This window comes from Plenodomus lingam (genome assembly GCF_022343315.1).
Source record: "Plenodomus lingam strain CAN1 chromosome Unknown contig_17, whole genome shotgun sequence".
NCBI lineage: Eukaryota > Fungi > Ascomycota > Dothideomycetes > Pleosporales > Leptosphaeriaceae > Plenodomus > Plenodomus lingam.
Genome location: NW_027093934.1, coordinates 1,332,262 through 1,345,240, shown reverse-complemented (window position 1 = coordinate 1,345,240; position 12,979 = coordinate 1,332,262). Strand labels below are relative to the sequence as shown.

General features: G+C 52.9%; 4 protein-coding genes across 4 annotated transcripts; 2 read left to right on the top strand and 2 right to left on the bottom strand.

Annotated features, from left to right (window-relative positions):
- Window positions 1–115: 115 nt before the first annotated feature.
- Window positions 116–2,556, top strand: IAQ61_003479 (uncharacterized protein). The gene is made up of 8 exons (XM_066095982.1): window positions 116–893; window positions 950–1,161; window positions 1,207–1,273; window positions 1,336–1,444; window positions 1,495–1,581; window positions 1,632–1,712; window positions 1,761–1,829; window positions 1,876–2,556. The coding sequence occupies exons 1-8, from the start codon at window positions 601–603 to the stop codon at window positions 2,440–2,442; spliced, it is 1,485 nt and encodes a 494-aa protein (XP_065954227.1). The 5' UTR covers window positions 116–600; the 3' UTR covers window positions 2,443–2,556.
- Window positions 2,557–2,812: 256 nt separating this feature from the next.
- Window positions 2,813–4,363, top strand: IAQ61_003478 (uncharacterized protein; the record flags this gene model as incomplete). Its single annotated transcript, XM_066095981.1, has 1 exon — window positions 2,813–4,363. One exon carries the CDS (start codon window positions 2,813–2,815, stop codon window positions 4,361–4,363), a length of 1,551 nt encoding a protein of 516 aa, XP_065954226.1.
- Window positions 4,364–5,449: 1,086 nt separating this feature from the next.
- IAQ61_003477 (uncharacterized protein) lies at window positions 5,450–7,559 on the bottom strand (the record flags this gene model as incomplete). Its single annotated transcript, XM_066095980.1, has 4 exons — window positions 5,450–6,354; window positions 6,407–6,673; window positions 6,733–7,122; window positions 7,178–7,559. 4 exons carry the CDS (start codon window positions 7,557–7,559, stop codon window positions 5,450–5,452), a joined length of 1,944 nt encoding a protein of 647 aa, XP_065954225.1.
- Window positions 7,560–8,900: 1,341 nt separating this feature from the next.
- On the bottom strand, window positions 8,901–11,012 carry IAQ61_003476 (uncharacterized protein; the record flags this gene model as incomplete). Its single annotated transcript, XM_003845100.1, has 5 exons — window positions 8,901–9,148; window positions 9,204–9,693; window positions 9,742–10,154; window positions 10,204–10,301; window positions 10,360–11,012. 5 exons carry the CDS (start codon window positions 11,010–11,012, stop codon window positions 8,901–8,903), a joined length of 1,902 nt encoding a protein of 633 aa, XP_003845148.1.
- Between the last annotated feature and the right edge of the window lie 1,967 nt (window positions 11,013–12,979).

The following is a 12,979-nucleotide window of genomic DNA, read 5'->3' as shown; positions in this document are numbered from 1 at the left end:
ATATGCTGATTTCCTAGCTAGGAAAGGCGTAGTCCGCACGTGCCATCCCGACAGGTGTTGTCCACGGATCTTTGAAACCAGAAACCATCCGCATCAATCTAATAATGTTGACATCCTTTCCTGTTCACGGTTCAAGGCGTCGAATGATACGGGTTATAGCAGATATTAGCTCGGGGTTACAATGACGTGAATTTCTCAGCCAGAATTGCCTTTGACGCAACTCGGCTCAACAGCCCGTCAACTCTTGTTTTCATCGCCAAAGAGTGCCGAGTAAACTTTATCTCTTTTCAATACATGCAAGGCCATTGATGATGCATTTGCGTTCAGGATATCGGTTTCGAGTGTCGGTATGTGGGCGCGGTGGCCGGCAAGCATACGCTGTTTACACCAGTCAACTAGGTATACATATGAACGTCTTTCCACGTGACTGGGGCCGACGGTATTGAGCAACCGCGATGAAGTCTGCAGTTGCCCTCACAGTCTTAAGATCGCCCCTTCTCCTTCTAAGCATTAGTTCTTCTGCCCCGCCTTTACTTTCGTACTCTTACACGTGTTCTGATTTCTTCTCTTTGTCTACCTTCTGTCGGCTCACCCTCTTGTATGATTCTCCGTTTTCGTTTCGCCAAGATCGCTGTTGGTAAAATGGGTGGTCTCTTCGACGACATACTGTTTGAGGGCCTGAGCTCGCAGGAGTATATCGATGGCAGTTACAGCGATGGATCCGAATGTGACATTCTCTTTGCTGATCTCGATGACGAGCCTACGTTGTGGGATGTACAAGATGCACGATTGCCCACACAAGTCACGAGCGAACAAGAGCCTTGCAGCTCAAACACTGTTGTTAACGGCACTGCTACCAGTGGCTCAGACCATCCACCACCTTTGCGCGACAGGTGAAGCATAGAAATATATTTATGTTGTTCCTGCATGTAACTAAAATATGCAACAGATTCTACGTCATTGCTTGCATCGAAGCCATGCTGGAAAGATGCATAGATAGTCTCCTTGAAGAGGACCGTCCAATGACCATCACCCTGAGATCACGAGCAGGTCTATCTCGGCGACAAGGTAAACTCGAAGAAGGAAAGCCTCTGCTTCCTGACCCAAAGGAACGAAATATCAGCTTTCCTGGAACAGGTGCACAAGAGGCATGGAACTTCAGTGAGTCTTTTAAAAGTTAGCTCCATGGCTGCTGATCTCCGTCAGCTGTGCTCCTACGCATACTGGACATCATCCATGGCGGTCTTGTCAAGAACACGGTCATGACCAAGCGGTAATACCGACTCGCAGCCGTGGCTTTTACGAATGTTTACTGATGTGACTGAATTTTTCTAGTGACATATATTACCATCATCCGGATCTGTTCCTCAAGCAAGCCGTGGTAGACCGGTACGTCGATGACCTGGCATGTACATTTGGTATCACGAGATCCCAACTGAACGTTGTACGACTCATTGTCCTTCAAGAAAGCGTGTCCATCACTGATTTGACCAGACTGCTGCAGCAAAAGGCTTGGTCGCTGGAAACTTCACGATCGTGCGAGCCTCCGGTCTTGAAGTACACGCTATACATGAGACGGAGGTAGGCACAGTGATGCACGTTCTAAGTTCAGCTGCTTACTGAGTCGTCAGGGTATTCTGGTCCCGACCATCGAAGACAACGACACACTGAAGCTGAGCAGGATTCGCTGGATCTTGATCATTGAGAAGGAGGCATGTCCATGACTCTACTGACTGTACCTTACTCACACCGACTCTCAGGCAACGTTTCGAGCTCTGCTGAGCTCCCCACAATGGGAGACGCTGAAAGCATTTGGTGTAGTACTAACGGTAAGAAAGTGCCTCTCTTTTCTGGACATGGACTCATTCGTGACAGGCAAAAGGGTATCCTGATATAGCCTCGAGAAGATTTCTTCGTAACTTGGCCGGTGATAACCCTCGCATCCCCATGTATGCATTGATGGACCTGGATCCTGATGGAATTGCCATCATGTCCACGTACAAGTATGGGTCATACCGGCTTGCTCACGAAGACGTCACGACGAATGATAGACCTGGATTGAGCTTGCCCAATATCCGCTGGCTTGGAGTCAAGGCACACCAGATCAGCCGAACTCCGGTTGGCGAGAGTGACACGGGTACAGGTGCGATACCACGACTGCAGGGTGTCATGAAGTTGACATGGCGAGATCGCGGCAAAGCGATGAGGATGCTGGAGTGGGACTTGTGCGCTGATGATGGCCCAGAGCAGGAGTGGAGAGGGGCATTGCAGTCCATGCTTATGCTCAATGGGAAAGCGGAGATGCAAATACTGGATGAATTACCAGATGGGCTGGTTGGGTGGCTACACAGCGAACTTGTCCAAGAATGTGAGCAGGCTGCTGTGCATGAGAATAGCCGGGCGACGAGGTTTCAAGTTGCAGAAGATGGGATGCTGTTTTGACCATGTCAAGGCGGTGGTGGCTTTTGCTTTTCCCTCAACTTTGTTAACTTTGTTGGTTGTACACGCAATTCGTGTGACAATGGAAATGCAGTCTATGCAGCTGTCACAATCAAAGACCAAGGACGTGAGAGGAGAGGAGGGTACGAGGATAAGTGAGAAGGGGAGTGGCCGTGTGCCGATTGGTCAATGGTAAGTGTTAAGGTTGGGGTGGGACAAGGGGGCAGCGCCAAGCCCTGTTCGGCCTTTCGCCAGCGCATCTTTCTCGCGATCACGGCAGCGGCCGTCCAACAACTCAGACTGCATCGGATAGCGGCCATGCACCAACCTGCAGCGCCCGTAATTTTCCAGGTAGTAAAACAAAATATCCACAATGCCTGACTCTGCCACGCATCCAACTGGTGGTCCTAGCGACCGGCCCTCGCCGTCTTCTGCCCCTCTCCCAGACCAAGACCACCACCACCACCACCACCACCAACAACAACAACAATACAACTATCACAACCACCACATAGACGGGCAGGCCTCAAGTGGTGCGAGACCCAATGAACACCCTCGGACGACACTGACGCCAGCAACGACCACAACCACGGCCACAATCACAACCTCAATCAATCGCCAATCCCTGCCTCTGGCCGGCTTTCCCACCCTCTGGGGAGACAACACCACGGCCGCACCCAAGGCTCAGCCCGTCCTGTCCGACGACACGGTGCCTGCCGTCTTCACCCACGCGCCTTCATTCGAGGCACAAGGCGGGCCCTCTGACCTAACAGCAAGCACAGGCTCAGTCCCCAGTACGACCACGACACTGACCAACACACTGCCACCCACTCAGTCGGCCGCCCTCCGTGCCCTCAATGCACCTGCCTTCCACGCCTCACCCTCCCAAAGCAAGTCAGCCAAGTCAACCTCGAGCAAGACGACAGTGACGAGCCAGCCCGTCGTAGTCCGCACCTACTCTGGCTCGCGTCACACCTCCCGTCCAGGCTCTGGCTTCAATACCCCCCGCTCTTTTGCCATGAATGGCCAAGCCAACGTCTCTGCCCTGTCAGCTGGTCTGGCAGGCAGGAGTGAGCAATTGCCCTCAACTGACGACTTCTCTTTTTCAGCCATTTTGCGAGCCGTCGATCCAGAGATTAGGGATGCCATTGATGCCATTGCCGAGATATGTGCACGCAGTAGATTGAGCATGGCTGACGAGTATGATGCACACCTCCCTCCGCAAGGCGAGATCACAAGTACAGGACCAGGTTGGGCGGCCAGCACAGGTGCTCTTGTGGGGCGAGGTCGCCTGAACAGAGTCAGTCAGGGCTGGACTGCGGCAGACAACACGCTCATGGCTGTACCCGAAGCCAGTAGCTCGAGCGAGAGGTTGGCGCAAGAGAGCAAAACTCACAGCGGTAAGAAGAGGAGCCAGTCTGCGTATGGCAGTCTCAAGAGCGTCATCAGCGGTAGCAGTGGAAAGAGAAAGGCGCTTGACGGCGACACTTTCCGAGACGTTCAGGCCGGTGGTTCCTCGCGGGCAGGAGCACATGCCAAGCAAGGCCCTGCGTGGGCAGTCAACGCCTCTGCCTCGTCATCCTCACAACCAGCCATCACGCTCGTCACATCACCCACACCATCCAAGCAGCTCAGTCTCGACACAACATCAGCGCCCAGTGCCGCCGACGAAAGCAGGCCTCGCACAGCAGTACCACCGAGAAACTCGACGCATCGACGAGGTCCGTCTGCCATGAGTCTACCAGCCTCAGGGAGGCGCTCCAGAACTCTCTCCACTATATCCTCATGGCTCCCGTGGCCTCGGCCCTCGGATCTAAGCGAGAACGGCCATCACGACTTGACAAAAGCGGAAACGCGGCTGCGGGAGATGCTTCTATCCAACCAGGGCCTGGGAAAAGGTAAATCGGTAGTGAGTGTGGTGTGATTATCTCGCATTGCAACCTGTTGCTGTTCCGTTGTTTTGGTAGTAGTGTAGTAGTGGTAGTAAGCACGAGAGACAAGGGACACGATACCCAGTCTTGTAACACACTTTGAGCGGTTGGGCGGCTACTTTGTTAACCTTTTTCTTTTTTTCAATTTGGAAAAGTTGAGAAGGAGGTGTGAGCTGTTTGATACAGTGGAGATTGTGTCTGTTGCTGGTCTTGGTGTTGGTCTGGTGGTGTTTTGTGTGCAAAATACTAAATTATGAGATATGAGATATGAGGATATGAGACTATGACTTTATGAATATGGTTATGAATATTGGAAATGGGAATATGGGAATATAGGAATATGAAAATGGTTGAGGATTAATAGTTGATGCTTTGTTTGGTCATTCAGGTCAGCTGTTGATACTTGTTTTGGTCAAGCTAGGTTCAGGGGTGAGAAATCCGTTCTTGTGAGGGCATTGGGGCTGGGTTAACTTGGGGTTGGGGGTTAGGGGTTCACCGCGACTGTATCACTGTGGTGTAGATGGCAGATAGTAGATGGACAAGTATATTGCCCTAAAGTCCGAGTCCAGGCCCACATCTATTCCAATCTAGCACCAACGCAATCTTAGTGTAATGTTTGCAAACGTGGTACTAGCAATAGTAATAATGGCAATAGATGGCAATACTGTTTGATGATTATAATAGTACACACACGACACTACCAATCCAGGACATGCACCCAAAACAAGAAAGGGAATACAATCGAAGAAGGGAGATTGTGTGATAGTAGTATGAAACAAATTGAACAGCATGAAGCAGTTTGAATTAGAAAAGTGGATGTGGTGATTGAATACTATAGTGTATCCTGTGGCAGTGTAGGCTAGAGATCTATGGATTTGGGGCGGTTCGGTGGGTACGGTGGGTAACGGTGCGGCACGAATCGGTGTACAAGGGCATGTAAAGTCTACCGGCAGACAATTTCCCTGTACATTTGAATTTGACAACAGCCTAGCCTAGACCAACTCGCACACTTGCTCGTCCTTGTATAAGAAGGATACCTGAGTGCCTGCATACAAGTTGCTGCTCCATCGCACTCCAACCTACACAATCCCAACCTCTACCCGCTCAAACGCCGCCAACCACCGTCCCCCATCTTCCCGCTCATCATACCACCGACTCCACGTCGACACGCGTCGAAACCCGCTCTCACCACGCCTCCTCGCCAACACAAGACCGAGCAACAACGTACTCGTCGGGATCTGTTTCCGCACACAGAGCAGCATCGACAACTGGACATTAGCCCTGGACCCCGCAGACCCAGCCGCAAACCGCGGCTCCACAAACTCGGGCTCGACTACAAAGTCAATCGCAAACGTGTCGCTGGTTTCGAGGTCGTGCAGGGTAAAGGGCGGGGAGTACATGTCCATGCGGTAGCGGGACAGCGGTTTGACCGGGCCACGCAGGCGCAACTCGCCACTTGTTACTTCGCCAAAGGGCGCGCTGGAAAAGGTGGGAGTGGTTGTGCAGCTCAGGATTTCGACGTCGCTGTGCGTAGCGCCCTGGAGTTCCTCGTCGTACTCGACCAGGTCGTCGGTTGAGGCCCAGGACCAAGACGGTGCTCGATAGTGAGGTAGATTGTGGATGCGGAGGCCTAGCCGTTTCCACAGCAGGCAGTTGGGCATGTGTTGGAGCCAGATGCCGGCTTTGTAGCTTTTTGCAATTTCGTCTTGGTCGAGGAAACAGCGGCCAAAGGCCTCGGCGAGGGCGGAGATGGCGGGGAGTTTGTCGGATGACTTGGTGAGATGCATGCCGCTGTAGGGTTGAACGAGGCGTTGCCAGTCGCTGTCTGAGTCGGCAATGGTCGATGTGTGGGCGTCCCAGTTGCGGCGGAGGTGAGTCGTCTTGAGTGCGTGGTTGTCGTAGCCTCCGTCGACGTAGACGCGATCATGGCAGTGAATTACCAACTGGCTTTTACTAAAATACAGGACGTATGGCGAGAGTAGGACTAGGTAGGTTAGCATCTATAATGCGTCCCATGAGGCAGAGGGCTGGCTTGCACTCCTGAAGAATCCAACCTCTTTCTTCCACCGGGTCCTTGCGATGCTTCTTTTCAAACTGAACACTAATCTTCGACACCGCATCATTCATTTCCGGCATGCGCACCGAGATATGATATTCTATGGATGGCTTAGGACGAGGATGCAAGAAGCCGGCGTCAGCGTGCGCACAGTCTCCAGCTAAGATGGTAAAAGCCGATGCGCGGTAGATGTTGGCTTGATTGGCGATTTCGCGTGCAACGTCTTCTTCGTCGTCTTGTATTATACCTGAGAGTTTACCCATTATCAATCGATGAGGCTGTAGTGTCAAGGTTGGAAGAGCTTACACAAGACATCAACCCACAGGTATTGCAGATTCAGCACTGTCGTCACCCATACGGCATCCTGAATCGTTCGTGGTAGGGTATCAATGAGCACACCATGTTTATGAGACGCAATCGTCTCCCGCGTTGTCATGATGGCCTGAAATCCTCCCCAGCAGTAGCTCAGCGTACCATAGCTGTACTCTTCATCCCTCGTCGTTTCAATAAGCTGCATAGTATTTCCAGACGGATCCAGCCTGAGCAGCCTCTTGGGTGGCATCTTCCCACTGGGCTGTAATTTTGAGCGAAGCCTATCCTTTAGAACCGAGTGCATAAAGTTTACGGCACGTGTAGATGCCGGATTCAGATTCGGCAATGTTTTCAGGCAGTCATCTGGCCCGATGGCAAAGGCATCTACTGGATTTTAGAATTTTTCTTTTGCTCTCTGGAGACCGGGCCTGAAGCCTACCCTGACCAGCAGCATAACACGCAATGGTGGAGAAGGTGCAGCGTGTGTCGTTGTACGTTGATACGCGGAGTATGGAATTGGGATATTCTTTATAACATGGAAGAACAGTCTCAAGACCATGTCTCCTTGCATACCGGTATACATGGGGCGCATGCTGGTAAAACCCACACTCCCAACTCGGAGTTTCCGTAGACTCCTCTTCCTCACTGAGCTGAATGCGCAGTCTCGGCTTCTCCGTAGGATTGGGACCGGGACTGGCTTCCCAAGTCATGTCAAAAAGACGATCACAGTACGAGCATGTATGGATGGGTAGGTCCTTGGTATCCGCCCTGTTGTCTTCCTTCTCTAGCCGTTTCCGTAAGTCTTCAATCCAGTCTTTCATCCTTTCAGCGATTCATCAAGCAGTCGCGTCGAACCAGGACTTTCTCTGAGCAGATCAGAACGAGGAAATGTGGATCGAGGTATCGTCGGTACAAAAGAACAGCGACAAACCCAAACCAGACCTTGAAGAACACGAGCTGAACCCTGCAAAAAAGAACCCTAGAAGTGAGCACAAAGCCAACAGAGGAAAAGCGAGCAAAGAAAAGACCTCGACTGCAGACAAACCAGCCTCACAACCCTTTTCCGCAGTCAGTCAGCACAGCCCACCACACCTGCAACCCAGCCTCAGCCCTCTCCCCTCTCCATCTACGATTCGACACTCCCGTCCCATCGAGCCAAAAAGCGGGGGTGCGAGATTGCCAAATGCCACCCGCACTAGATCAGGCAGCAGTTTGTGGCTGATACCGTATTCCTACCGTACCGTGCCGAAAAGTACGGTACTGGTACCTATGCCAAGGTAAGCAAAGCTACCTATACCGGTACCTACAACCATCACAAAACCACAACACAAACCGGTGGATAGCGAAATCCCCGCTTAGCCATACCAACCAATCCAATCTAATGCGCAAACCAACGTTAGACCTGTTACAATACCACTTCGTACCTGTGCTAGCAGTAATAGCTTTTCCCATGGGCCATGGTAGGTGGTGCAACTGTACACGATGGGTGCGAGATGGGTGTTGGTAGAAGAGAGAAGAGAAAGGATGGTGTGAGGACTTAGTGATGTACTTGATATGTGCAGAAAAGGAAGGAAAGAAGAGGAGATGATGGGGTAGGGGGAAAGAAAGAAGAAAGAAAGCAATGCTCCAACATCAACCCAAACCCAATGTCAAAACTCTTTCAATCTTCCATCTGATACCATCTCAAACCCTTGAACTTTTTGTAGTTGTAGTTGTAGTCGTGGCCGTAGTTACACTTTGATACACAAAAGGGTATCATCATATCACTCTCTATCAACCCCATCAAATCAAATCACAGAAACACGCAAACAACATCCTCAAGTCAGCATAACATACTATCTACCGTCCAACAACACAACACTAGCACTAGCACACTCCATCCCCCATCCCCCAAGCCCCATCCTACTCCCCCTCGCCCAAACCCCCATCCTTCCTCCCGTCGTTCTCCATGCCCCCTTGAAAAATAAAACACATGCAGATGCACAACACGCCACAACAGGAGAGAAAAGGCAACCTACCCTCCCCTCGATATCAAGACCAACACAAACGCCAAAGAATGCACCGTCAGTTTGCACAGCACAAAAAAGACTCTCCTCTGCCAACAACAAACACTCCTCCCCCCACACACGTCTAACCAAACAAGCAGGCAACAGAAAACCATCTTACATCGCATACCCATTACTCGGTCCCCCAGCAGCACCACCACTACCAGCACCAGCACCGCCAGCACCCGCACCAGGAAACGGCGGTGCATTCACCGGTCTCCAAATCTTGACCCTCGAGTCATCGCCCGCAGAGGCAAAAGTAGAGGGATCGGTGGGATGCCAGGCCACGCTGTTGACGCAGCCCGGGTGGGCATCGAGGGCTTCGATCAGCAGACCGTTAGAGCGCCATATGTATATTCTCGAGTCTGGATTTTTGCGTTAGCTGTGCATGAGAAGGGCGAGTACAACAAAACAACATACCCTCACTCCCACTAACCACAAAATTCTCATCCGCCCCGCCAAACGCCGAGCGAATAATAAACTGCCGCTGCGCATGCCCACTAAACCGCTGAATCACCTCCCCACTCTCAATCTCCATGAGCCGAATCTTGTCCTGATCCATGCTGACCAACATGTGCCGCGAGTCCTGGCTAATCGTCACACTTGTCAACTTGACATCGTCAATCTGCCACTCGCACAACTTCTCATACGTCGCAAAGTCAAACACGACAATCGAGTTCTCGGCCACGACGACGAGGCGCTCGCCGTTGGGCGAAATGGCCAGGTCGTTGGCGCGCAGCTTGCTGCCGGGGGTGCAGAAATTGTGCAGGAGCGAGCCGTGGAGGGACCAGATGCTACAGCCGTATTTGTCGTCTTGAGAGCCGATGATGACGTGCTTGCCGTTGGGTGCCCAGGCGGCAGTCGTGCAGGGATAGGTGAATTCGTTGAAGTGTTGTATACAGGTGCCAGTCTGTGAGAATTAGTAGGGCTAGCTCATTGGGGATCTGGGTAGGCGCACTTTGATGTCCCATATCCGCGCAGCGTTCTCAGGCTGCGAACAACATGTGATGATGAGTCGATCATCTGGACTCCAGGCGAGATGTGTGACGCCTGACTTGTCATGTTGGTCAAGCTGATGGATGACCTTGTACGTCGTAGTCTCATAAATGATAATCGTCGTGTCCTTGCTCGTCGACGCAAGCATGGAACCGTCGTTGGAGTATTGCAGAAACCATACTTCGTCGGTGTGATGCTTCAGATCAAGGACAGCCTTTGTGGGAAAGTCGTCCCTCTCGCAGTTGTGATCCAAGTAAAGCGACGGGGATGCCGCCGTGTTGTGATATTGACAATTTTCGATCCAGCTTTCCTTGACTTCATCTAAAAGGACGGCTAATCGATGTTCTGGGATCATAACGCTTGGTGATATTGATTCTGCAGGGTGTCAACAACTGTCTTGTACGAGACTAGGGGTCAGACTGACTTGACAGTTCAGAGAGCAAGTGCATCCGCGACTCGCCCTGAGCACCGTCCCATTGGGCTTGTTGTCTCAGGTCCTCGGCAGATGGACACATCATAAGACTGGAATAGGTCAGAAACGTGCAAGAGCGTAGCATGCAGGCAGGTTCCGCAAATTTACCTCGAGAGAGCGTGCAACCTGCTAACATCTTGGTGCAGCGGTGTAAGCTCCTGCCTCAGCACCACCAGCGCCTTGCTCAACTCTCTCCGCTCCAGCAACTCGAGATACTTTTGCTGTTTCATCCAAAACAGCATCTCCTCGCGATTCGCGCCCTCGGCCAGCGTCAGACCCTCAATATGCTGCGAACTGGGCCGTGACCGCGCCTTGCCCCACGACTTGCCATACGACACATGCAGACCGACCCCCCCTCCACTGTCAAATGCTTCTGTGCCGAATAACAACTCTTCCGCAACCTGCCAGTCGCCACTCAACACCGCGTTCCGAAAGGAGGCGACCGTCGGACCCTCGAGCTGACAGCCACTTTCTTTACACAGCGCTCCCGCTGCGTTATGATATCCCAAGTCGGTGAGACTTTGTATGAGGATGCGTGTGACTTCTTCCCTGTCGTGGCCGAAAAAGGTCGAGGATAGCAGGCCACCGTTGGCTACCGGACCCCCATTGGTATGCGACCCATTGCTTTCGCCTCGGCTATGCGACGTTCCATTCGATGACCTGGGCAGGGGCGACTTGGGCCCAGAAGAGCGTGAGGAACCGTTTGCGAATTTGTGTGGGGATGAATGTGGGGTGTCCGAGGCATCGTCGTCCAGGCGCATTGTCCTGTCGTGTGTGCGCCTGCGCTTCGATTTGTGACGGCTGCGTCGGCCTGTGATTTCGCCTGTGGGGGCGTCTTCTTCCGCGCCGTCGTCGTTGTCGCTGTCAGAAAAACTATGTCTACGCTTTTCGGCTCGAGAGTGTTCGGATGAGGCGGTGGTAGCAGCAGCGGCGGCGGCGGCGGTGCTGTTGTTGTTGGTGGTGGTGGTGGTGGTGGTGGCGGTGGTTGTAGTGATGTTGTTGGTAGCGGTGGCTGGCTGGTGGAAAGTGCTGGCAGTAGATTCGGAGGCGTTCAAGTGGGCAGAGATGATTGGGGAAGTAGAAGTTGGGGAAGTCGGCGTGGCTGGAACGGCGGGGGCGATTAGGGGAGGAGGAGGGGCGGTTGGGGTGATTTCGTCTGCCAGGACGAAGGATGGGGGAGGGTTTCTACCTGCAGATGACGCAGGTATTCGTTGTTGGTGGCGGCAGTAGCGTGGTGGTGCCTTTGTACGGCGTCGTGTTCCGGGGGAGGGCTAGGAAGTTGAGTACCATGGGTGGGTAGTAGGTGCCCGTTGGTGATGAGTCGGCCCAGTGCCTAAGCCAGTCCGATGTCTTGTAGGGTGTAGGCTGTAGGGTGTAGGCTGTAGGCTGTAGGCTGTAGGCTGTAGGCTGTAGGCTGTAGGCTGTAGAGCGTTTGCAGGGCAGCAAAAGGAAGTGGGTGTAGGCATAGACGAGTATGACGGCTTGGAAGGGTGGTGGTCGGCTCTTACCAAGGCGGGTGACGAGGTGACGAGGTGACGAGCCAAGAGTGACTTGAAGTAGGTTCACGTTGTGATGTTGCAGCAGCAGCAGCAGCAGCAGCGACCCGGGCCGCAGGTTCCCCTTCGTAGCCTAGTCTGCACATGCACAATCAATCGATGACGGCTGGGTCAATCAAGTGGATGGCAGTTGGGCCCAGATCCGTCAGCCAGAGTGGGATGATGGCTGATGGTCTTTGTGGGTTGCAGCTCGGAGCAAGAATGCACAGAATGCGTCTTTGTCTCTTTAGTTGGGTGGGTGAGTGGCCAGCCGAACAAGCTTGTTTGGTCCCGTCGCAACTCAGAATGCAGACGGGAGGGCAGTTTAGCCAGCCAAGGTGTAGGTACCGTAGTAGTACGTACTACCCAACGTAGAGCTGGAGCTGGAGCTGGCGCTGGCTGACGCTGGACCCCAGACGGGTGGTAGGGTACCGGTAGGTCAAGCTTCAAGCTCCCCAAGCTACCTAACAAAAGGCAAAAGGCAACGGCACAGGGAGGGCGTGTGTGCCAGCTCTGTCGGGGCAGCCAGCGGACTCGAGTCACGCCGACAAAAACAGGCAGGCCAGGCGACAGGAAGAGAGAAGGAAGCTTGGGTGTGTGTGTGTGTGTGTGTGTGTGTGTCTGTGGGCTAGCTGGCTAGAGTGCCTGGCTGGGACATGTGCATCTCTCAGGAAACATGTGGGCAGGGCAGGTAGAGTAGAGTAATAGTAGTAGGGCATGGCATGTACACGTGCAGTGCAGTGCAGAGAGTGCAGACAGACTCCAGACTCAAAAGAGTGGCCAGGACAGTTCAGGTACTCCTACAGGCAAGGGGCAATCAATCGTCCACTTCATCCTCTGCTTTGCTCTGCTTTGCTCTACTCTGCTCTACTCTGCTCTCCTTTCTTCTACCGGTACTCGCTCAAATCCTTCTAGTAGTCCAACACTGCAGATGTGTTGATTCGATCCCCACCTAATCAACCTCATCCCTTCCTCCACGCCAGCAATGTAGCTCTGGCCCCTAAAACTGCGCCACGCCACGCCACGCCACGCCACGCCACGCCACGCCACGCCACGACACAGTCACACAGCAAACCACCTGTAGCAGAAACATCAACGTCAACGTGCATCCCTGGCATCGACTCGACACCCGACCGAAAGATGTCCCCATGGAGCCAACCAAGTCGCAATCAACGTGTTTTCTTCTGCTCTAC